The sequence below is a fragment of the Carcharodon carcharias genome, chromosome 12 (genome assembly GCF_017639515.1).
Source record: "Carcharodon carcharias isolate sCarCar2 chromosome 12, sCarCar2.pri, whole genome shotgun sequence".
Lineage (NCBI taxonomy): Eukaryota > Metazoa > Chordata > Chondrichthyes > Lamniformes > Lamnidae > Carcharodon > Carcharodon carcharias.
In genome coordinates this window covers 111,008,502-111,034,707 of record NC_054478.1, presented here as the reverse complement: position 1 = coordinate 111,034,707, position 26,206 = coordinate 111,008,502, and the positions used below count along the sequence as shown (strand labels likewise).

At 40.0% G+C, this 26,206-nt stretch overlaps 1 protein-coding gene across 9 annotated transcripts in view; it reads left to right on the top strand.

Annotated features, from left to right (window-relative positions):
* Positions 1–26,206, top strand: part of LOC121284866 (diacylglycerol kinase beta) — a 695,944-nt gene that overhangs the window by 179,056 nt on the left and 490,682 nt on the right. For 6 of the 9 annotated variants that reach the window (XM_041200699.1, XM_041200700.1, XM_041200704.1 and 3 more), the window contains 2 exons: positions 4,130–4,150; positions 17,592–17,757. The exons of 1 other annotated variant lie outside the window; for it this stretch is intronic. In XM_041200699.1, the coding sequence (XP_041056633.1) occupies positions 4,130–4,150; positions 17,592–17,757 (187 nt within the window). The remainder of the gene's footprint in view (positions 1–4,129; positions 4,151–17,591; positions 17,758–26,206) is intronic. 2 more of the 9 variants (XM_041200703.1, XM_041200705.1) reach the window with 1 other exon arrangement.

Genomic DNA, 26,206 nt, shown 5'->3' with positions numbered 1-26,206 from the left:
TTGACCAACAGGTTCAAGGTATTTGCTACCTGTGTGGATGAGAACAAGGACTGCAGAGTATTTGGACAAACTGACTGTTGCACCATGATGCAGGAAGCTTTTCAAGTGCTGGGAATGAGGTAATTGTAAGGAACAGTTTAGTCAGGATAGATACTGTTGTCTGTAGTCACAACCAGCAGTTTTGAAAATTATGTTGCCTGCCCTGTGTTAAAGTTAAAAACATCCTCTCATGGCTGGAGAATCCAGTTGCTGTGGTACATGTAGGAACAAATGACATAGGTAAAACTAAGAATGAGGTCCTGCAGAGTGAGTTTGAGGAATTAGGATCTAAATTAATAAGTGGACCTCCAAATGTCTCATAACCTCTTGAGTTACAACTTGAGCCATGTGAAAGTTGGGATAGGATCAAACAGATTAGAGAATTAAACATGTGGCTCAAAAGAATGGTATGTGAAGGAGGAGTTTCAATTCATGGAACACTGGCACCAGCATTGGGGAAAGAGGGAGCTGTTCCAGTGGGATGGGCACTACTTAAACCAGGCTGGGGATCAATGTTCTGGTGAATAATATAACTTGAGCTCTGGATAGGACTTTAAACTCAAAGTGGGGCTGGGGGGTGTGGTGGGGGGTAGGTCAGGGGAAGGGAAATTTAGAAATCCAAAGAGAAAATTTGAGGCAATAGAACACTAATGATTCAGGAAGGGACAGGAAGTTTAACAATAATGGTGCATCAATTAATAAGATCCAGGAAAAGAATAGTGGTAAAAAAATAAAATTAAAAGCTCTTTATCTGAATGCATACAGCATTCATACCAGAATAGATAAATGAGCAGCACAAATAGAGATAAATGGGTTTGATCCAATTGCCATTAAAAAGACATAGCGGAAATGAGACCAAGGTTGGGAAATAAATATTTCAATATACTTAATAATCAAAAAGACAGGCAGAATGGAAAAGAAGGAGGCCTTATAACAAAGAATAACATAGCACTGTAGTAAGAAACGATCTTGGCTCAGGAGATCATGAAGTAGAATTAGTTTGGATGGAGATTAGGACCAACAAGAGTCATAAAATGCTAGTGAGAGTAGATTTTAGGCTCCCAACAGTAGCTGTACTGTGGATAGAATGTTAAATAAGAGATAATTGGAGCTTGTAACAAAGGCAATGTGATAATCATGGGACACTTTAACTGTCATATGGACTGAACCAATCAAATTACCAAAGATAGTCTGGAAGATGAATTTGTAGAATGTTTCATGACCACTTTCTACAGTAATATGTTGTGGAACCAACAAAGGATAAAGCTGTTTTATGTCTAGTATTTTGCAAATGAGACAATAGTAATTAGTAATCTCATAGTAAAAAATCCTCTAGCAGAAAAATTGCTCGTAATACAAATTGAAGTCCATATTAAGTTTGAGAGTTACATACTCTAGTCCAATTCAAGAACCTTAATTATATAGGTATGAGGGGAGAGCTGTCTATTTTTGATTAGGTAAATAAACTAATATGCATGGTAAGTAAACAGTGGTAAACATTTATAGGAATGATTCAAAATATTCAACAAAAATACATTCCACTATAAAACAAAATCTCAGCAAGATGGTTACTAGGGAAGTTGAGGATATTAATAGACTAAAAGAAGAAACTTATAAAGTTATGAAGAATGGTAGTAAGCTTGAGTATTGGGAGAGTTTTAGGAGCCAGTACAGGGTGACCCAAAATTCGATTAAAAAATGAAAAAAAAAGTATGAAAGTAAATTAGTCAGGAATAAAATTAAAGGCTCTTTATCCTAATGCACAAAGCACTTGTAATAAAATAGATGTTGAGCCAGCAACACAAATAGGGTAAGTAGATTACATGAGCTTTTATGAGTATATAAAAAATGAGAGTAGCTAAAAGTAAGTGTTGATTGTTTAGAAACAGAGACAGGAGAAATTATCAGGGTAATGAAGAATGGCAGAAACATTGAACAAGTATGTTGTGTTTATCTTCACAGTAGCAGAGACAAATTGCATTCCAGAAATGGAGGGTAACCAAGATTCTAATAAGATTGAAGAGCTTATTATTAAATAAAGACGTTATTTACTTTGGACAGAGTAGGCAAGAAGAAGTTGTTACCATTGATGGAAGAGTCAAGAACCAGAGGCTACTGGTTCAAAGTGAATGGTGAAAGAACCAAAGGCGGCAAGAGGGAAAGATTTTGTTATGTAATGAGTGGTTAGGATCTGAACTTCACTGTCTCGGAGTTTGATGGATTCCAATTCAATCATGGCTTTCAAAAGGAAATTGGATAATTATCTTAAGAGAAAAAAAATGCAAGGCTATAGTGGAAGGGCAAGAGAATGGGACTGGCTGGGTTGCTCTTGCATGGAGACTAAGGGTCGAATGGCCTCATTTGTGCTGAAACCATTGTTACGACTCTATAATATCAGCAGAGAAAATGTATCCGAGAAACTTGAGAGACTAAAGCCTGACAAATTCCCAAGAACTTATTGTCTACATCCGATGATTCTTACAGAATTGGCTGCAGAGATAGTAGATTCACTGGTTTATGATTTTCTAATGAAATTCCTTAGATTCTAGAACAGCCCCAGTGGATTGGATGTTAGCAGGTGTAACACTGCTATTCAAGAAAGGAGATAAAGACAAAACAGGGAACAACAGACCAATTAGCCTAATGTCAGTCATCAGGAAATGTTGGAATCTATTACTAAGGAAGTCTTAACAATGCACTTAGAAAATCATTGTGTGACTAGAAAGAGTCAACTTGGTTTTATGAAAGAGAAATCACCTTTGACAAATTTTAGTGTTCTTTTTTAGGCTGTTAGATTTTTGGTGTCTCAGTGAATTAAAGGCTTTGGGGAGTGGGCTGGTTGAGGCAGATCGGTCATGATCGTTTGAATGCTGGAACAGGCATGAGGCATTGTACGGTCTATTCTTCCTTAATTTGTTCTTCCTGGCTGTTTCAATGGCAAAATTGTTGCTTGATGTAATATACAGTATAAATTAAGGAAGGTTTGATCCCTGCTAGTAAACTTCAACCAGAAGAGTCATGGGGATAGCACAGTTAAACATAGCATTTCCAGGCTAATGGAATGGGAAAGATGCTCAGTCTTCCTGTGTGCTCAGTATTCCTGTTTCTATCAAGTGACCTATGCTGTGCACAGGCATAGGCCTTCTAATGAGAAAGAGCAAAATTGACTTTGATAGCCTCATAGTTGAAATGGCCTGTTCAACCTCTAGGGTGAAAAGTTTTTTTAACGATGTAGATCTGTGAAATGTTGAACAAATCATTAGGTGTTGTCTTAAAAGAATGGTAGTGCCTTTCAAAATGATGTGCATTAAAACTGTTTGTCTCAAAGAAAGCAAGCCAAAAGAGCTTTGTTGCTTGACACTGCAATAAGCATGGCACAAAAAACAAGGCTGGCATTCCAGCGTAGTACTGAGGGAGTGCTACCCTATTGGAGGTGCCATCTTTCAGATGAGACATTAAATCAAGACCCTGTCTGTCCTTTCAGGTGGACTTAAAAGAACCCACGGTGCTACTTCGAAGAGCAGCAAGACATTACCCCCCTGGTGTCCTGGACGATATTTATCCCGCAATCAGCATCATAAGAATCAGATTATCTGGTCATTATCAGATTGTTGTTTGTGCAAGTTCGCTGTGCGTAAATTGGCTGCCATGTTTCCTACATTATAACTATGACTACACTTCCAAAGTATTTCATTGACTGTAAAATGCTTTGGGATATCTGGTGATTGTGTTGTAAATGCAAGCCCTTTATTCCTTTCATTTTCATTGGTGTTGTTCATGTGTACGTAAAGCAATAATACATCAACTTAAGTCATTATATTAAAAAGATTCTTGCCAAATATTTAGTGTGAGCTCCCCTTGAAGAAACAAAGGGTTATGGATGTGTTATTTTCTTGTAAGTAAAACATGGCCCTATTGTCCTACCATGGTTGGTACAAATCTGTACATATACAATGTAGTTAATGTTCTGAAACAAAAATCCATTCTATGAACAATTTCTATTCTTTTGCAAATCTTTATATTACTGTTCAATAACCTATTTCTTCCTTTGTTTCTTTCTGTCTGTCCTTCAATTTACACAACTCTGCAGAAGCAAGATATTCTAAATCAAGTAAGCATGTTACTATTATTGCTTTTATCTTCTATTTTGATGCCTACATTTTACCTTTCACATTGCATTTAATCTCTCAAAGTTATGAGGACTTACCAAAATTTCAATGCTATTGGTTTGAAATTTTCTTGGAAATGAATCATTGAAGCTGCTGCAAGTGGTAGAAAGACATGACATCATTTGTGATCCTTACTCTTTCCTAACTTTTAAATCATTGATTTTAAGTTGCACAATGGTAAGAAGTAAACCGACTGTTTAAGGCAGACAGGTTTAACTGCCACTAGCAGCTGAGAGTCCCATGCCAATCCCTTCCAACTAAATCGGAGGGAGATTTTGCCACTGCTGAGCGACCGACACGGGGCCTTTCCCGCGATTAAGTGGGCCTGGCCACTATGTTTCCTGCCATGACCGTCTGCATTAAATCTAACCCATGCTCTTTTATCTGACTGTATGAATAATATGATGGGATCATTGCAATTCTCATGAGACATAATTTGACCATTGCCTGTTCATTATTTTGGAGGGAATTTTAAACTGCATTTGTTCTGGGGAAAAAATATAATTTGCACACCTGCCATGGGAAAAGTAGGCTGCTTATGCCTGTGTTTTGAATGTAATTCATTGTTCTGGGTCTAAGTTCCAGAGGAGACAGTGGCATGGTGGTATTAACCCAGAGACCCAGGGTAATGTCCTGGGGGACCCAGGTTTGAATCCCACCACAACAGATGATGGAATTTGAGTTCAATAAAAATTAAAAGGCTAATGATGACCATGAAAACCCAGATAAAAGCAAAATACTGCAGATGCTGGAAGTCTGAAACAAAAACAGAAAATGCTGGAAAAACTCAGCAGGCTTGGCAGCATCTGTGGAGAGAGAAACAAAGTTAAAATTTCGAGTCCATATGTGATCCTTAGAGCAGTATTGGCCATGAAAACCCATTTGGTTCACTAATGTCCTTTAGAGAAGGAAATCTGATGTCCTTACCTGGCCTGGCCTACATGTGACTCCAGATCCACAGGAATGTAGTTCACTCTCAGCTGCCCTCTGAAATGACCTAGCAAGCCACTCAGTGGTATCAAACTGCTTAAAAAAAGTCAATAAGGAATGAAACTGGACGGACCACCCGGAATAAACCTAGGCACCGGAAAGAACAATGGCAAACTCATCCCTGTCGACCCTGCAAAGCCCACCTTACTAACATCTTTGGGGCTTGTGCCAAAATTGGGAGAGCTGGCTCACAGACTAGTCAAGCAACAGTCTGACATAGTCATCCTCACGGATTCATATCTTACCCACAATGTCCCACACACCACAGTCACCATCCCTGGGTATGTCGTGTCCCACTAGCAGGACAGACCCAACAGAGGTGGCGGCACAGTGGTATACAGTTGGGAGGGAGTTGCTCTGGAGTTCTCGACTTTGGGCCCCATGAAGTCTCATGGCATCAGGTCAAACATGAACAAGGAAACCTGCTGATTACCACATACCGTTTTCCCCCCTCAGCTGATGAATCAGTATTCCCCCATGTTGAACACCACTTGGAGGAAGCACTGAGGGTGGCAAGGGTGCAGAATGTACTCTGGATGGGAGACTTCAATGTCCGCCACAAGGAGTGGCCTGGTAGCACCACTACAGGCCAAGCTGGCTGAGTCCTAAAGGACATAGTTGCTAGATTGGGTCTGCGGCAGGTGGTGAGGGAACCAACAAGAGGGAGAAACATCCTTGACCTCATCCTCACCAATATGCCTGCCTCGGTGCATCTGTCCATGACAGTATTGGTAGGAGTGACCACCTCACAGTCCTTGTGGAGACAATGTCCCGTCTTCACGTGAGGATATCCTCCATCGTGTTGTGTGGCACTACTACCATGCTAAATGGGATAGATTTCGAACAGATCTAGCAACTCAAGACTGGACATCTATGAGCGGTGTGGGCCATCAGCAGCAGCAGAATTGTACTCGACCACAATCTGTAACCTTAGGGCCTGGCATATCCTCCAGTCTTACCATTACCACCAAGCCAGGGGATCATCCAGGCTTACCTAAAAATGAGGTGTCAAGCTACATCACAGGATTACTTGCATGCCAAACAGCATAAGCAGTAAGCAATAGACAGAGCTGATTCCACAACCAACAGATCAGATTTAAGTCCTGCCACAACCAGTCGTGAATGGTGATGGACAATTAAACAACTCACTGGAGAAGGAGGCTTCAGAAAAATGCCCATTCTCCATGATGGGGGAGCCCAGCACATCAGCAAAAGATATGGCTGAAGCATTTGCAACCAGTGCCAGGTGGATGATCCACCTTGGCTTGCTCTGGAGGTGCCCAGCATTACACGTGCCAGTCTTCAGCCAATCCGATTCGTTCCATGTGATATCAAGAAATGGCTGAAGGTACTGGATACTGCAAAGACTATGGGCCCTGACACTATTCCAGCAATAGTACTGAAGACTTGTCCTTCAGATCTTGCCACGCCCCTAACCAAGCTGTTCCAGTACAGTGACAACATTGGCATCTACCCGACAATGTGGAACTTTGCCCAGGAATGTCCTGTACACACAGAGCAGGACAAATCCAACCTGGCCAATTACCACCCCATCAGTCTACTCTCAATCATCAGTAAAATGATGGAATGGGTCATTAACAGTGCTATCAAATGGCACTTGCTTAGCAATAGCTCAGCTTGGGTTCAGGCAGGGTTATTCAGCTCCTGACCTCATTACAGCCTTGGTTCAAACATGGACAAAAGAGCTGAACACTAGAGGTGAGGTGAGAGTGACTGGCATTAAGGCTGCATTTGACTGAAAATAGCATTAGGGACCCCCTAGCAAAACTGGAGTCAATGGGAATTACGGAGAAAATACTTCGCTGGTTGGAGTCATACCTAGCACAAAGGAAAATGGTTGTGGTTGTTGGAGGTCAATCATTTCAGTTCCGGGACATCACTGCAGGAGTTCCTCAGGGTAGTGTCCTAGCCCAACCATCTTCAGCTGCTTCATCAATGACCTTTCTTCCATCATAAGGTCAGAAGTGGGGATGTTCACTGATGATTGCACAATGTTCAGCACCATTTGTGACTACTTGGATACTAAAGCAGCCCATGTCCAAATGTAGCAAGACCTGGACAATATCCAGGCTTGGGCTGACAAGTGGCAAGTAACATTTGCGCCAAACAAATGCTAGGGCAATGACATCTCCAACAAGAGAGAATGTAACCATTGCCTCTTGACATTCGATGGTATCACCATCACTGAATCCCCCCCAATCAACAACCTGGTCATTACCATTGATCAGAAACAGAACTGGACTAACCATATAAAGATTGTGGCTATAAGAGCAAGTCGGAGGCTAGGAGTCCTGCGGTGAATAACTCACCACCGGACTCCCCAAAGCCTGTCCACCATTTACAATGCACAAGTCAGGACTGTGATGGAATAATTGCTACTTGCCTCTGAGTGTAGCTCCAGCAGTTTACTGTAACCATAGCTGACAAGAAGAAAGCACCAATTTCCAAGAAGGGCACCAAAAAAGCCCAGAAGAGGGCACCACTGAAAGGCGGCAAGAAGAGGGTGGGATCCTGGAAAGAGTGTTACTCCATCTACATCTGTAAAGTGATGAAGCAGGTTTGCCCCGACACCAGCATCTCCTCCAAGGCCATGAACATCATGAACTTGTTCGTCAACAACATTTTCAAGCGTATCGTAGGCGAGGCTTCCCACATGACCCATTACAACAAGTGCAGCACCATCAGCTTCCCAGGAGATCCAGGCCGCCGTGCACCTGCTGCTGCCCAGAGAATTTGGCCAAGCACATCGACTCGGAGGGCACAAAGGCAGTGACCAAGTACACCAGCTCTAAGTGAAGTTCCACAATGCACTGAAAAACAAACACTCAAGCAGCTTGACACCATCCAGGACAAAGCAGCCCACTTAATTGGCACTCCATGCACAAACATTCACTCCTTCCACCACCAACCCACAGTGGCAGCAGAATTTATCTTCAAGATGCACTACAGAAACGCACAAAGGCTCCTTAGACAGCACCTTCCAAGCCCATGACCACTACCATCTACAAGGACAGCAGACACATGGGAACATCACCACCTGGAAGTTCCCTTCCAAGCCACTCACCATCCTGACCTGGAAATATATTGCTGTTCCTTCACTGTTGCTGGGTGAAAATCCTGGAGCTCCCTCCCTAACTGCACTGTGGTGGACTGCAGCAGTTCAAGAAGGCAGCTCACCACCACCTTCTCAAGGGCAATTAGGGGTAAGCAATAAAGGCGGGCCTAGTAAGCGACGCCTACCTCCCATAAATGGAAAAAAAAACTTTAATAATCCTAGTAATTCTGTATTCAGACATTCATGAATAATATCCTTGACTCTAGTTCCTGCAAAGGTTCATAAAATTATCCATGGCATAGTATAGCCTGTTTTCGTTGCATAAGTTATTAGGTTCACAAATCACTACCAATTTTCAGTAGTGGCTCCTCATCAGTTATTGATTGGTTCCTTCACATCACCATACTTATCGCTATAGTCCCCGTCTCGTTATCATGTGTCCAGACATAGTCATCACTCATAACCAGTGTAAGCATTACTTTGTCAGCACATATCAATCACCATCACTGCTGAATACAGTACTATTACTACTACAAGATTTCCACATGTCACAGCACATGTCCTAATTTATCAACTGATTTATTTTTCTAATCATGAATCTAACTGTGGTTCATTTTTTATTGAAGAAAGAACAAAAAATCAGTTAATTTAAGTTACAGAAAACATTTTCTTGCATTGGATGTGGTTAAGTTTATTTTTGTTAGCCTTTTATAGTAACTGTTTTAGGTATGTACACGAGAGAATCTCCTGTGACTTCCCTTAATGTGTTGGCAGATATATTTACATGTAATGAGCAATATATTATCATTGCTATGCATGATGAAAGAAGTTGAATTATATTTTATTACAAAGTAATATGGGAGTTAGTAATCCTTTTGGGCTCAAACTGTAATTGTTAGAGCATGACTATAACATAATTATAATATTTTACTACTATGTTATAGGTGATGTAATTAATTTCTGAAAGTCAGCCCTCTCTCTTTCACTCTGACATGTTTTCCGAAGCAAATGTGGGGAATTTCAATGGGAAAGAGGAGGCAGGTTTGGGTGCTTGAAGAGAGTTAAATTTTCTAAAAGTGACATTGGATCGGGATCCCAACATCATCCTCCCGCTTCCAGGTTTTAGTCAGGTGCCTGTGAAAGGAGCAGGGAACCAACTCTTGGGACTGTTAGGGACATAAAATATTCAAATAGGCCATTACTTTTATTTTAAGTAACCTGGCTTCAATAGCCAGAGCATCCATTTCTCAAGCTGTAAGCAAATCACCAGTGTAAACCAGTGACATGGCAGGGGGTGAGAGGCTGTAGCTTACAGCATCTCTTCTCAAAGTATACGTTCACTGCTTGACTGTTCATTGCCAAGTTCTTGGAAGTCAGTTCACCTGTCTTGCGTTTCTCTTAATTTTTGATCCCTGTTGTTAGCCTTCATCACAGCATCAAAGCAGCTTATGCAACTCTACATTGCACCCTGATGAGGAACAAGAGGAGCAGCTTACAGGGAAGAGGGGATGGACCCAGCTCGAAGAAAACAGGACCCCCACCACGTCGTCTACAGGTAGAGGATCAGCTCTCTTGATCTGAGAGAACTGATCAGGCTTCATGAGGCTCAGGCTTTCACAGCAAATCATTGATGGCATCAGCAGCCTCCTGGGCCAAGACCATCACCTCACTGGGCATTGGAAGCTCCCCTCCTCACTGCTGTGTGCTTCTTCCCAGGCTTGTGTACTCTCCTTTCTTGCAAGGAGGGATGACAGAGTTAAGAGTATTAAAAATGACTGGTGTAGAGAGGAGGGAAGGGCCACATCTTTGAAGTGTGACTGTGAGGCAAGGCTGAGAGAGAGAGAAATAAGATGAGGATGAAGGCGAGTGAGAGCGTTGGCTGTCCAGATGGGGATTTGAGGAGATACCTGAAGAGAGAAGAATGAGTGGAGATGTTTTGATTAGAAGAGCGCAGTGCAGAAGAATACTATGAAGATAAGAATATGGGTCCTGGCATCTGGAAGTGTTATGTCACTCACCTTTTTGGGTGCTTGAAGAGAGTTAAATTTTCTAAAAGTGACATTGGATCGGGATCCCAACATCATCCTCCCGCTTCCAGGTTTTAGTCAGGTGCCTGTGAAAGGAGCAGGGAACCAACTCTTGGGACTGTTAGGGACATAAAATATTCAAATAGGCCATTACTTTTATTTTAAGTAACCTGGCTTCAATAGCCAGAGCATCCATTTCTCAAGCTGTAAGCAAATCACCAGTGTAAACCAGTGACATGGCAGGGGGTGAGAGGCTGTAGCTTACAGCATCTCTTCTCAAAGTATACGTTCACTGCTTGACTGTTCATTGCCAAGTTCTTGGAAGTCAGTTCACCTGTCTTGCGTTTCTCTTAATTTTTGATCCCTGTTGTTAGCCTTCATCACAGCATCAAAGCAGCTTATGCAACTCTACATTGCACCCTGATGAGGAACAAGAGGAGCAGCTTACAGGGAAGAGGGGATGGACCCAGCTCGAAGAAAACAGGACCCCCACCACGTCGTCTACAGGTAGAGGATCAGCTCTCTTGATCTGAGAGAACTGATCAGGCTTCATGAGGCTCAGGCTTTCACAGCAAATCATTGCTGTCATCAGCAGCCTCCTGGGCCAAGACCATCACCTCACTGGGCATTGGAAGCTCCCCTCCTCACTGCTGTGTGCTTCTTCCCAGGCTTGTGTACTCTCCTTTCTTGCAAGGAGGGATGACAGAGTTAAGAGTATTAAAAATGACTGGTGTAGAGAGGAGGGAAGGGCCACATTTTTGAAGTGTGACTGTGAGGCAAGGCTGAGAGAGAGAGAAATAAGATGAGGATGAAGGCGAGTGAGAGCGTTGGCTGTCCAGATGGGGATTTGAGGAGATACCTGAAGAGAGAAGAATGAGTGGAGATGTTTTGATTAGAAGAGCGCAGTGCAGAAGAATACTATGAAGATAAGAATATGGGTCCTGGCATCTGGAAGTGTTATGTCACTCACCTTTCTGGCCCCCCCCCCCCCCCCCCCCCCGCCCCACCACTGAGGTTCTTGATCTTTGAGGTGCACTGTCTCAAGATTGGAAGGACCATACTTCCTCCCGCCCTTGGAAAACATCACCTCACTGCAGTCCCTCAGCTCCTGCACCAGGATTTTCAGGTAAGCATGAGAAATCTGGGAAATAACATCTTCTCTCCTCTGGTTGCTTTAGTTTTAGGAATCCTTGTCCAATTGAACCATTCTAAGGTATGCTGGAATCCCTTTAATGAGAAATCCTTTCTTTGACAGAGCTGATGCGTCTTCCTTCTTACCCTCTCTGATTGGCTGGAGAACCAGGGATGCTAATGCTGTGGCTCAGCTAGAACTATAGCTATTAACGGGTTCCTGACCTGTTACTGATCGTTCTAATTCAAAAGGGATCATCAATTGAAAATCCTGCCCAATGAGTGTCTTTTACTTAAAATCCTATTCATTCAACATTGTGTTTTTAATAAAATGTCAATTCTAAATACATACAGCCTGAAATACACTGTACAGAGATATCTTTAGATTTTTCAACTTATAAAATGGTCAGTTGAAAATGTAAATGGATTTCTAACACAAGTTGTTACAGATGTGTAATCTGTATTACTTCTCACGTTTGAGGTGGGTCAGCACTGGTTCTCATTCCCTTTTATCCTCACGCACAAATAGGCTTCTCTTTGAAAAGATGCATCCACATAATAGTTGCCTGAATAAATCAAAATTTTCTTTTTGGTTTTCCTTTGAATATTATTTCAAAAACAACCAAAGAAATTCTGTTAGAAGCTGAGAACCATTTTCTCACTTAGTCTGACAAAATACTACTCATGTATCTCAGGAAATTGTGTGCCTACTTTTCCATTAATACTTAATGGTGAGGACGCCTTTATAAGGTTCATGGACGAACCGTGACATAAGTGAATTTGTTTTCATAATTTTAATTTTGTTCTCTATTATCAGCTATCGAAAAGAAACCTTGTAGTTAGTTTAACCTTGTTATCCGTTCGATTTTACAGTTCTTTGGAGGCTGAAGTCATGATTTATTTCAGAAGGCAGTACCTAAGAGTTCAATTTGAGATTGTCATGTAAAGTTAGATGTTGGCCCATTGTAATCCATTAGTCACATTAAAATTATGTTCACGATGCTAACTGCAGGGCATATAACCTTTTGGAATCCTGTGACAGCTCATGCTTTTAAATAGAATAGACATGTCATATAAAAATATGTTGCATCAAATTTATTCAAATAATTTAAAATGTATGATGAGTTTTTTTACAGACGATCTGATAACATATAAATTTATCACAACTCAAAATTTCTTCTTGGATAGAGATTTCACAGTAATGTTATGACAGGATTTATTGTTTGATTTGAAAAGTCAAATTGGAATTGATACATAAGCAAAAAATTACAATGCCAACCTTGTTGAAAATCAAACAACAGTCCAAGTAAACTATCCTCTGAGTCAGTAGATAGTGAATGTTTCTGATTTAGGATCAGCTGGTTGGAAACCGGTGCTTGAACCATGAAACTAATCTTGCCATAGAGCAAGGATATGTGGATGGTCACTATAAATAGCTCCAAGAGTAGTCCAAGTAGGAGGTCCTCTGACCTGCTCAAACTACATGCTGAATGACCAAATATAATCGTTTAGGTGACAATTGTAACTAAAAACAGCAAATATGAAGAATGAAAAGGGATGGGGTATGATCGTTGAACATTTTCTGAGAGTTTCTAATCGCCGTAAAGCTAATGAAGTACGAGGATATATTTGAGTATGGCTACAAGAAGTTGTTCTAATTGTATAGAATACTGGTGGGGCCAAACTTAGAACACTTTGCAGCTTTTTGTAGCGGGCCTTTTCTGAAAGGAAGCTATTTATGATTCGGAGAAGAGGCTCAGATTTTAAAAAAGTTTAATTGGCACTTCCCTTGTACTTCTTTTGGATAGGGTGTATTTAGAATCTGTGGAAAGATTGAGTTAATCGTCTAATTGGTCTTTTGTCTCCATGCTTTTGGAAATTGTTCTGAACTTTGTTATGACCCTATGCTATTGGCCACCCATTTAAAAAAGATGCTTTGTACAGTCTATTGACTAATTTCTAACCACCAGTGCTTTTCAATATGGTACACAAAGCTCTTATTACACCCCTAGTAATTGTTACATTTAACTTTAGAATTTGTATCTCCGTTAAGCACACACCATTTATTGTTCATTTTAATATATGCCTCAGCCTCACTAAACATTGTTATGGTGTACATCTGGCTGTGATGGAGCCTACTTTATTGGAAGCAATTGTTGATGTAACTGCCACACTAATTAGTTACTTATTTTATCATTTAGTTACACTGAATATCCATGCCAGTTAATGAGAGCTCATTTCAAAAAATCAAAGAAATTAAAAGGTGATGAATAAATATGAATGTAGTTCTCAATTAGTGTGTATGTCATTGTGCTCTGGTGTCAGTTCAAAACTCCACTGCAATACATTGGCCAGGACGTGTGCAAAGTTGAGCTACATCACGAGATAATTGGCAAAAAGTACAGCACTCAAAACTGCGACTGAGCTGAGGCACTGTGCAAAATAGTGAGGTTTTGTCCATTTTATCTGTGGAAAAATGTGGATTTTTATTTACAAATAGTAACTAGGTTCCACTGCTCATGGAGCTGTTAAAAGTAGTAATGTGTCTTAGCTTCCAACTTAACCTGTAACTAGAGTATAATCTTGTGTATTTCCTACCTGATCTTGCGCTGCTGTAGCTCAACACTGAGTGAATCCAAACCACAATGTCACAAGTACAGTAATTCAATAAAACTAGTAATTTGACACGACCAACATCATTTAGCTCCGCTGATAAATTTGTTATAATGAGGCTTAATTTGTTAGAATTAATAGAGGCTTGCTCCATGAGGTGCGTTACTGAAATGAACATATAAGGAAGCTTTCAGGTTGGATCCAAGCATTTACTAGTTAGTTGGTGTTAGCTGGAGTGTAGTTGCTGTAGAATCAGTGTCCTTTAATTGGACAGCAAAGCAAGTTAAACTAGGTTTCTCTCTCCTGATTGTTATTCAGCCAACTTTAATAAGAATTATCTATGTGTGAACATCAGACAAAAACAAGATTGGGCTTGGTTACTTCCTGCAGCTAAGTAGCTTGTTGGAAATTGCTCCCTCATTTCAGACATAAAAATGGCTAATTTTTAAGGTAATAGAATGTTGTTGCCACTCATGAATTGTACCCCAGCATGAGTCATCAACTGCAAGAGAAGAAGCAAAAGGAAAAACTAGTATTAACAAAATATGCATGAAATGCTGTGTGCGTACAGGTACAGTGTCTCAAATCTAACAGCCTCGGAACTGAGTCCATGCCAGATTTCAGATCTTGCCTGTTTCACAGAGTTGTTACCGCTCAGAAGGAAGTCATTCAATCTTAATTTAATTAATAGACACGTGAAATCAAGTGAATAAATTTCTCTTTATTAAGGCTTATTAGGAAATAAAGTTTGGAAAAAAATTAACATGGTAAGTAAGGCTGATGGGTCGGGGTGGGCAGATCGGGCAAAGCCGGGTTGTGTGGGGTCAAAGGTCATCGGAGAATGGATAAGATCCCGTGAAGCTGATAAATAGTCAGGTGCACCATTGCAGCACCTAGCCAAATTGCCCTGGTATGTTATTTTACTCATTTAACAACAATTATAATTGATGCATGGCAGCATATCAAAAAAAAGTCCTGTTTTTAGACAACTCTGGTTTTCAAATAGCTGAATTTGAGAGACTGTACCTGTATATACAATTGTATATGTTTGTCTTTAACAGATTTTAATTGCAAATAGATAATTTATGGCTAGTCACAGATACTGGGATAGCACAGTTAAATCCATGATTTCAACCAAAGTAAAACCAGGGCTGTCTGTACCTTGCTTGTCTTGCTTTATACCGTTAATTAGCACATTCATTAGATAATATCACCACCTTCAACACCTCTTTGTCCTTTTGTCCGTGACATCTTTTGGTTACCTCCACCTATCACTGGCCCTCTAACCAGCTCTACCTGTCGTTTCCCCCCCCCCCCCCCCCCCCCCCCCCCCCCCACCAAACCAGCTTATATTTCACTTCTCTTCTATTTTTACTTAGTTCTGTTGAAGGGTCATTCGGACTCGAAACGTTAACTGTGTTCCTCTCCGCAGATGCTGCCAGACCTGCTGAGTTTTTCCAGGTATTTTTGTTTTTGTTTTGGATTTCCAGCATCCCCAGTTTTTTGCTTTTATCTAAAGTAAAAACTGACTTGGACTGCAATATCATTGGCTTTTATTTCACAGTAGTGTGCAGTACAGTGGAGTATCCTTCATTTGTAGCAGGCTAAGTGAGCAGGCAAGAACATGGCAGATGCAATATAATGTAGAAAAGTACAAAGTTATCCACTTCAGTTGGAAAAACAGAAATGCAGAGTATTTCTTAAATGGTGAGAGATTGGGAAGTGTTGATATCCAAAGGGACCTGGGTGTCCTTGTTCATGAGTCACCAAGCAATTAGGAAGACAAAGGTATATTGGCCTTTATTGCAAGAGGATTTGAGTGCAGGAGCTAAGAGGTCTTACTGCAATTGTATAGCACCTTGGCACCTGGAGTATTGTGTATAGTTTTGATTTACTCACCTAAGGAAAGATCCACTTGCCATAGAGGGAGTGCAATGAAGATTCACTAAATTATTTCCTTGGATGGTGGGATCGTCCTGTGAGGAGAGATTGAGGAGACTGGACCTATATTCTCCAGAGTTTAGGAGAATGAGAGGTGATCTCATTGAAACATACAATTTTTACAGGGCTCGACAGGGTGGGTGTTCTTACAACACATAAACTGCACCAGTTCAAGAAGGCAGCATACCACCATTTTCTCGAGGGCAATTAGGGATGAGCAATAAATGCTGACCTAGCCAGCAATGCCCACATGCCATGAGCGAATAGAAAAGGTAGATAAAGGGCAGGAAGGATGTTTCCCCTGACTGGGGAAACCTAGATGGGAGTGGTGTTGCTGGGCGAAGTTGGTTGTTCTAGAAATAGAGGACACAGACTCAGAATAAGAGGTAGGCCAGAAACAGGCGACACTGTGTCAGAATAAGAGGTAGGCCATTTAGGACTGAGATGAGGAGAAATTTCTTCACTCACAGGGTGGTGAATCTTTGGAATTGTCTACCCCAGAGGGCTGTGGATATTTAGACATTGAAAATGTTGAAAACAGAGATCGATAGATTTCTGTATGTTAAGGACTTCAGGGATATGAGAGAGTGCAGGAAAATGGCATTGAGGTAGAAGACCTGCCAAGAGCTAGTTGAATGGTGGAGCAGGCTCGAGATGAGCTCCCCACCTCCTCAGACTGCTATTTCCTATGTGCCTAGGTAAAATAAAGAAGGGGCTTAAGAATGCATTGTAAGATTGTGAGAATGAACCTACAGTCCTAAGATTGTGTTATTGTCTTCCTTCTTGTACATGTTATTGTAAAATTATGTTCAATTTTGAATGAATTCTTTGGACTTGTTTTAATTTGATGTCTTGGTATCATTGTGAATCTGATAGTTATAAAATACACTGTGTTGCATGCATTTTATAAGCATTAATTAAAAATATTAATTCTCATCACTGATTGTGTTTTGTAGTGGTTTATTTACTTTTTTTGCATACAGCTCAGGTTCCTAAGAAATAATTCAAATGAATTACCGCAGGAAACTTACATTAGAGCAGCTCTGTCATGTTAAAATGATTATCTGTACAGAAGGCGTAATTAGCTAATGGACTCTTGTGATCATAGCGGCTGCCTTTAACTGACTAGCTAGATAAATTAATAATCAATGCCTGATCCTTAGATTTAACCGACATTTTCAATACCTTTTCCTTGTATCACCTCTGTGTCATGCAAGCTACAATTTTGAGTTTTCTTTTGTTACCACATACATCATTAATTTTATGATAATGACTGGATTTTTTTCCTTACGTGCGTTATAAATACAATTGTACACTGTTCATACGAAAATATTGAGCATCATAATAATACAAGTCCCACGAACAGGAACATTTACAATCAGGTTTTTGCTTGTCTATTTCAACATCTAAATATTTTTGTGGAAGTAATATGGTGCATTAAAACAGTTGCCAAAAACTTTTGGCCCAGGAAAGGGATTTTTTTTAAAAATACATTTCATTTGTGACCCAACTTGTTACTATTTAATATTTTATATATATATGTTATTGAATGAATTGTTGGCATTATATGCTCATTGTTTAAATATAATTTTTCCTTGTTACCAGCCTATCGATTATGAAGGCTTCAAATTATTCATGAAGACATATCTGGAGGTGGAGATCCCAGGAGAGCTCTGTCAACACTTATTCATGTCTTTTAAAAGGAAGACATGCCAAAATTCACCAGAATCCCAGAGGCAAAGCTCAAGCAATTCACAGTTTAATCTGCTGGGTAAGGATTAAAGTTAGTGTGGCATCATGTTGACATTCAAATAGCTAGATTTGGTTTATCGGACCCAAATGCTGTTATAGAAAATGGGGATTTAGTTATTAGATTACAGAAATATAGAAAGCCTAATGTCTGCAAATGCTAGGGTAATGATACTGTTGTTTTGATACAAATTCATTAGTGCACCGTTAAGTGAAAAATTGCCATTGTGTGTAGAACCATCTCAAAATGCTCACGACAGCATTCTATCTCTCAAATGGTTAAAGGGCATTCGAGTTTGACCATATGTGTGTTATGGGCAGTTACTTTCTCCCTTTGTCCAGGGAAGAACCTTTTTTAATTAAAGGAGACGTTATCTAGAAGATAACTAAAGGTAAAGTGAAGAATTATTTTGAAAGAGCTTCTTAATTTAACATTTCCAGTACAAATGTGGAACTTTATTTGTTAGGGTCAGAGCACTCGTTTAGCAGACCTCTTGTTTGTTTGATATTACCACATAATAAAGGCCGACCTAGTTATTTCTGTGCTGTGACCATATCAATATTTTAATTATGATTTATTATTTGGCTGCAAAGCTGCTGTTTCAGGCTATTTTTTTACCAGTCAATGAAATAAAAGTTGCTTAAATTTCCAAAATAGGTACTACATTTGGGAGGATTAAAAGAAAGGGTCAGTAAAATGTTTTGAAATTGAGAAATGTGAGAGTAAAACATAAGGGCAGAAGCACAGGTTAAGGTGTGTCACCCGATTAAGTTGTTTATAAAAACACATGGGAGTATAAGGAATAAATTAAAATTAATTGCAGGCACAAATTCACCTTGAAGTGTATGACATGGTGGCCAATACTGAGATATGGCTGCAAGATGGTGAGGGCTGGGACCAAATGTACAAGGGTTATGAAGTCTACAGCAAAGATAATAAAATTGGTGAGGAGGAGGAATAGCCTTGGTGCTTAATGATAAATCCTATCCATAAGGATGTCAAGAAAAGACCTCATGAGAGGTAAGCAGGCAATGGGAAATTGAGAAAATAGAAAAGCACTTAAGCCTGTAGTGGGAGCGTGGAAACAGCTGTGAAGTGGATTAGACAGAAATTAGACAAACATGGTAAAAGCAGAGTGATTTTAACTTTTATATACAAGCAAGCTAGCACATGTCAGAAAGGTAATGAATTTCTTGAGCATGCCCGAGACAGTTTTCTATAATAATATGTCTTAGAACCAACAAAGGGGTGTGTTATATTTGAGTGAGTAATGAGGAATGACCAGATTCAGTTAAAGCTTATTAGTGTGTGAATGTTTATCTAATGGTGATCATTATATAATTGAGAGGAAGAAATGTAGAATAGCTATGGAGATTCTAGATTTAGGTAAGGCTGACTTCAATGTGATTAGGCAGAGACAGTCTGTAATAAACTGAGCAAATCTGTTATTGGTTGAAAAGGCAGAAGATCAGTGGAAGGCGTTAAAATAATGTGATATGGAACCAGTTACACCTCTAAATGTCAAGATCTTAAAATAGATGTGTTGATTAATTATTTGGCATTAGTATTTACCATAGAGGAAGAGGTAAGCATGCTGAACATCTGAAAGAAACTAATATTGAATCAGGGATAGGGTCGAACCCAAATTAATGTGAACAAAGTAACCATTATGAAGGAAATAATGGTACTGAAGATTGACAAATTCCCAGGTCCAGATGATTTCCATCCCAGATTTTAGCGAAAGTAGATGAGAACTTTGCAGATTCCCTAACTATAATTTTACAAAGTTCTATCTGTTTGAGAGCCGTTCCTTTATATAGAAAATTACCATCCATTCTACTATTTAAGAAAGGTGACAGGAAACCAAGGAATTATTGGGCAGTTAGCCTAACGTGTTGGGTAATTACTACAGTGTATAATTAAAGAAAGAATGACTGAACACCTCGAAAATGCTCAACTGATCAGAGAGTCAACATGGATTTGCAAAGGCTAGGCCATACTTGATGAATCTGAATTTTTTGAATTCAAAAAGTAATAGGTGAGAATGTCTATGACTGCTATTAAAGTGATCATGTAGTAAACACCTGATTAAAAAATCCCTCATAAGAGATTGTTAACTAAAGGTGAAGCTCGTGGAATTGAAGGCAAACTGTTGATTTTGGTTAGGATATTGACTGAGTGGCAGGAGACTGAGATTAAGGAAAATGGACAGATGCTCTTAATTGGCAAGATGTGACTAGTGGTTTCCTGTAAGGATCTGTGTTGGGTCTCAATGATTCACCACATTTATGAACAAGTTATGATAAAAAGCCACATTTTTGCCAATGGCGTGAAGATAGATGGCACTGTAAGCAGTGTGGATGGAAGCATAAAATTACAGATAATGATAGGTTAATTACACGGCAAATGTATTTGTGTATGCAAATATGAGGTCATCAACTTGAGACTGATGAGGGATATATCAAAGTACTTTCTAAGTGATAAACTAGAAAGAAATAGAGATTCATGGGGGGTCCATGTGCATCATTTAAATGTTGTGGATAGGTATAAAAATAATCCAAAAAAAATTAAAGGAATTCCAGTATTTTTATCTAGAGGACTAGAATAGAAGTGAGTGGAAGTCATGCTACAGCTATACAAAGTCCTAATTGGACCACACCTACATTATTGTGTTTAGTTGTGACATCACACCTTAGGAAGAATATATTGATTTACCAGAATAATGTCTGGACTCTAGAGGTTAAATTATGAGAAGTTACACCAACTAGGATTGCATTTCTTGAAATTTAGAAGGTTTAAGATTGTTTTAATCAAAGTTTTCAGAGGGTAGATAGAGAGAAACTATTCCTGCTGGTTGGCGAGTCTAGGACTAGGGACATATTCTAAAATTTAGAACCAGATATTTGAGGAGTGAGATGAGGAACCATATCTGCATCCAAGGTTCGGAAATATCTTCCACAAACAACAATTGACGCTAGATGAACTGTTAGGTTTAAATATGAGATTGATAGATTTTATGGTAACCAAAGGTATTAAGGGATCTGGGGAAAAGTTAGGTCACAAATCAGCTATGATGTAATTGAATAGTGGAATAAGCTTGAGGGTCTAAATGGCCCTGTTCCTATGAGCACACAAATTTTCCCATATCCACTTGCAGTAAAGGCATCAACTTGTTGGTTATGTACAGGTCCATAGGCATCAGGGATCCTCCTCACCTCAAATGACCATTACTGTAATTGTGTGCTCTTTGACAGTGACTTGAAAGGCTATTCTTTTGCAGGTGGGACATCCGCATCTTCCTATCCCCGCCTGATGTCCACCCATAAGTTCTGGCATTTACTTGCCGAATAAATTTTCTGAGTCATTGAAAATAATATTTTTAAATGGACTATAATTTCATTTTAAAACATTGCTTAAAAGGGAGACATGGTTAAAGCTTTTCATCTTGCGCTCATCAGGACATATGCAAGAAATGCCAAATTTCAAATCATCACAATTTATTCTACAGGAGAAAAGGGTGCTGATTGTTTGGCAAGTGGACTCTGATTGGCCAAGGCATTGCCACGGAGAAAGCAATGAGAACTTTAGACTCCCCAAACTCCCAGATTATTCAAAAAAAGACGTGAGACTTGAACATATTCCTTTGGTTACTGACTATGGATCCCTGTGTATGAATGTGTGTCACTTTTATAAAGTGTAAGTGAGCCATGTTGCAAGCTGGACTGATTGTCTTAAATTGGTTGTTAGTGTAGCTAATAGCGTACTCAGGATTGTTCTGCAAGTGTTACCTAATTGCAAAATCACATCTAACACTAGATGTTTTGTTTTGGGTTTTGAAAGTGTGGACTGGTTGAGTACAGTCTGTACTCTGTCTATTACGAACAGCCAAAGGAATATGTTGTTTGATTCACTCAGTCGCTGGGGGACACAGCCCATGTACCTGGCATCAAACCAATACTGAAATTCAGAAACAACATTGTTCAATTGTGTGGTAAGCAGAACGTCTTTTTGGACTGATGTCAGCATCATGATTGGAAAATACTAATTGCATAACCACTGCACTGTAGCAGCGTGAAATGACTCGCTCAATTGGTTTTTCAATTTCTTGAGATACTTTGCCTTTGCAGGGTAAGTTGAGGTAGACCCGGCACTTTTCAGGTCTGAACGTGGCAGCCTTTGCACCATTTGAGTTTGCTCACTATGTATTGTACAATGATCTAATCAGGATAGCCATTGCTCTGCAGGTTAACATTGATGCGCTTTACTTCTCCATCAATCTTGCAAGGTGAACAAATGGCTAGGGCCCTATTTACAAGATTGCTGATAAGGCCAAACTTACAGCACATGGAGCTATACGAATTCCAATGTGCATACTGACTGAAGCCAGACTTGCGATAGACAAGAGTGAAGAATCAATTCATGGATTTCTCAACTATCATGTTGAGGAAAGAAGCGTCTTAGACTGCTCCATCTCAGAGGTTCTGTGGAGACAATGGCTGTCCTGTTCAGATCGTTGTTTGCTGTATATCGTGCAAATTCACAAATGGGCCAAAGGCCGCCACTTTTAGGCCTGACAAGTGCCTGGTCTACCTCAGATTATCCTAACGCAAAGTATCTCCAAAATTTGAACAAAAGGTTAAGCAAGCAATTTCACACTGCTACAATGCAGTGGCTATGTGAGTGATCTTTTCCACTAACAGGATGCTGCTGTCAGTCCCAAAACACTTTCTATCTACCACACAATTGAGCAATGTGTATGAACTTCACTGCTGGTGCAATGCCAGATGCATAGACAAATGTCCCAACAATTGGCTGATCGAATCAAACAGCATGTTCCTTTGGCTGTTGTACTCAACCTTAAAAAACCCAAAACAAAAAGTCTACTTTTAGATGTGATTCCATGGTTAGGAAGAACTTGCTGAGCAATCCTGAGTGTGTTAGTGACTACACTAACAACCAATTTAAGATAATCAGTCAAGCTCATAACGTAGCTCATGTACACTTGCTGAGAGTGACACATTCATAGGCAGGGACTTGTTCTCTGCAAATAAAAGGAATATGTTCAAGTCTTGTGCCTTTTTGAATTACCTGGGAGCTTGGAAAGTCTATAGCTCGCCATTGCTTTCTCCATGACAATGTCTCAGCCAATCAATCAACACCATTTTCTCCAGCAATATAAATTGTTCTGATCATTAGAAATTCAACATTCTTGCATTTGTCCTGATGAGCGCAAGACACAAAGCTTTGGCAACATGTCTCTCTTTTCAGCAATATTCATTTTAAATGTTACTTTTGGTTGTTATGGGTTATCGTTATTACCATAATAGCATATGTTTGAATATGTGTGTTGAAAATATACAAAATCATTCAGCTCAGGAGCTTATGTTTGGGTAGCAATCTGCTAATCAAAAATAGGTTTGTTGCAGGTTGTACTAATATAAGGACCCAGAGATGTTCATTTTAAAAATGTTGAAATGTCAACAGATGACAAAAAGATTAATTAACAGGAGGATACTGAAACATTAAAGGTTGCTGGCAGTCAGTTAGTCAATAGTCTCGTATGCCTAGCCCTGGTAGCTCAATTAACAGGATTCATGATATGCCAGTTGTAATTGCAGTCTGAAAGTCTTGCTTATTAATAAGAATTATCAGCATAAATTAGTGGCTAAAGACATGTATATTTCAAAATGTGTTTTGCCTGCTGATGAGCATTGCCACAGATTCATACAAATTGCATGTTTAACTACCTATGCTCCCCCTCATAAAATGTGGTCCTAGAAAAGAACAAAACAACTTCCAAAATGGGATGGGGAGAAAAAAAACCTAATTCAATATAATGACTGAAATTTCCTAATCATTTTAAAGTTTGCAGTGTGCGTGTATAGTAATGGATGATTAATCAGTTATGTTTTGCCTGTGATATGAATGACATTGTGACTGTATTGCAAAAGCTTCTGTTACTGAGACATGGTGGGGTGAAATTGGTGATAGTGCAAAATAGCCAAGTGGTGAATTGAGAGCCTGTTTACAACCTGCTTGAATGTCTTTTCCATTGTCTGGTATAAATAATTGAATATGCATGTTTTGTAGAAGATTATTATCCTCAAAACACTTTTTTACACCATGCCTCGCCCTGTTTTCAGCATTGCTTGGTGTCTGGTTATTTTTTATCTATGAATCAAATTTGGACATGTTATCACATTCAGCTGCCATTTATGTTCAGGTTGTTGTGTTGGTAATATCTGATGATTTGATAAGTATTTTATTAAATAATGACTCTTTTTTGGCCCGAGCTTCTAGTAAACCTGCCATCAACAACAATGTTGTACCTCACTAAATCTAGAATTGCCTAAGTTCTTCGTGTGTAAGCTTTTACTTTATTTCTTGATCTTCTGATCTTCAAGTACATATTTTCTGAATTTGGATGAAAAAGAATTGGTAAAATCACCTGAAGTCAGAATGTCCTTTATCAGGTTAAAAAAGTACAAAGTATTTGTAGTCTGAAAATGTCTTAGTTTTGGAAACTTCTAAGTAAATCTTGAGCACTCGCAATGTACCATGCAAAATGTAATTGATGAACATGGTTAGCTTTATCTTGTCGCTCTGGAGCTTGACTGCACAAGAGGGGGTAAGCTGAAGAGGCATTTTACGTTGATGCTGCCTTGCAGTATGGAGAGAATATAAAGTGCTCTCTGCACAAAATCACTGTCTGTGTGTTACACTAGGTTTGCATTATGTTGAATTTAACTTGTTCACATTTTATAACATAATTTGGGAATGTGCTTTTAGCAGTTATATTGGGTTTAAAACTAAAATATGAGAGCTTAGTTATTTCCACACCATTTTTAAAAATTCACTTACGGGATGTGGGCATCGCTGGCTAGGCCAGCATTTGTTGCCCATCCCTAGTTGCCCTTGAGAAGCTGGTGGTGAGCTGCCTTCTTGAACCGCTGCAGTCCCAGTGATGTAGGAATACCCACAGTGCTATTAGGGAGGGAGTTCCAGGATTTTCACCCTGCAGTAGTTCCAAGTCAGGATGGTGAGTGGCTTGAAGAGGAGCTTCCAGGTGGTGGCGTTTCCATGTGTCTGCCATGTTAAAATAGTTGTCTTTTTGCATGAAAAATTAAAACCATAATCTTTTTTAACTTTGTCTTCACTAATGTTCCATTGTAATATGTTATGCTATTAATTTAAAATCTAAAAGATGCAGCTTAAGTCTCGAGACCCTGAGGAAGCCCCAATGAATGCACATGCACAGTATTTACATGGGAAGTTTAAACTTCTGATTGCCGGTTTTACACTGCAGTGGTTGCTGCATGTTTCACTGATAGTGGGATGAGATGGCCAGAACCACGCAGACTTGGGCTTTTTGCCTAATACTTACCCTGGTTTTTTTTTACATGTATTTACTAGCAGGTGTAAAACTTGTTGAGGAGCGCAGCTCAAAGTAACTCAGCTGGAGTGTCAAAGCACAGCAGCGACCACAACAATGTTCATCTCTGTTCTGGCTTTGTTCAGCACCCCCCCGACAATGTTCACCATCCCCATTTACCCCTCCACCGCCCTGGCAATGTTCATCTCTCTACCCGCGCCCCCCCCCCCCCCCCCCCAAACCCCCCAACTCCCTTCCCTGTTCTGGCACTGTTTAACCCCCACCCCAACCCAGCAATGATCACCAACACTACCCTCGACAATGTTCTCCTTCTCCACCCCACGATCTGGTGATGTTCGCTTTCCCCCCTGTCCCGGCAATGTTAACTCCCTTTGACTAGTCTCCTAGAACACCTGACTCCTGTCTGGTTGATGTTGGAAGAGTCAGCATTGTCAGAGTTAGGGAGGGTGAGTATTTATGTATGAGGGAGGGGTTTGAGCAGTGTCATGGTAGGGGTGATGAGCATCATTGGGGAGTGAAGAAAGGGTTGAGCGTTGTCGGAGTGAGGGGGTGGACATTGGGGCGTGAGGAAGGGCGTAAGGATTGTCAGAAGAAGGTGAGGGAGAGAAGAAGGATTGTTTGGGGGGAGGAAGGTGAAAGAGGGGGTGAGCATTGCCAGTGAGAGAAGGTTGTCCAGTGTCAGGAATGGTAACTCCATTTAAAGCAGTGCAAGTTAATGAATGCAAGACAGACCTTAAGGGGCATGTCTTCAGTTCATGATGAAAAAAAGAGGATGTGACTTTGCTGGAATTCCTCTCACCATTTGGCCTCACGACTTTGTTCTTGCATTCCTGCTGGAACCAGCATCGGAAGATGCAAAGGCTCCAGTGTAAAAAGATCAGTGAGCAGATTACATTGCAGTCTGCAGCAGGCGCACCCTCACCACCGTTGACCAGAAAATCTGGGCCATTGAATTTTAATTGCCTCTCGAAGCATCAGCTAAGTGAAGTTTGAACAGATTTTACACATAATAGAACTTGATCACAAAACAAACTTTAACAAAGACTTCTACTGAGTACCTTTTCAAAGTTTATTTCT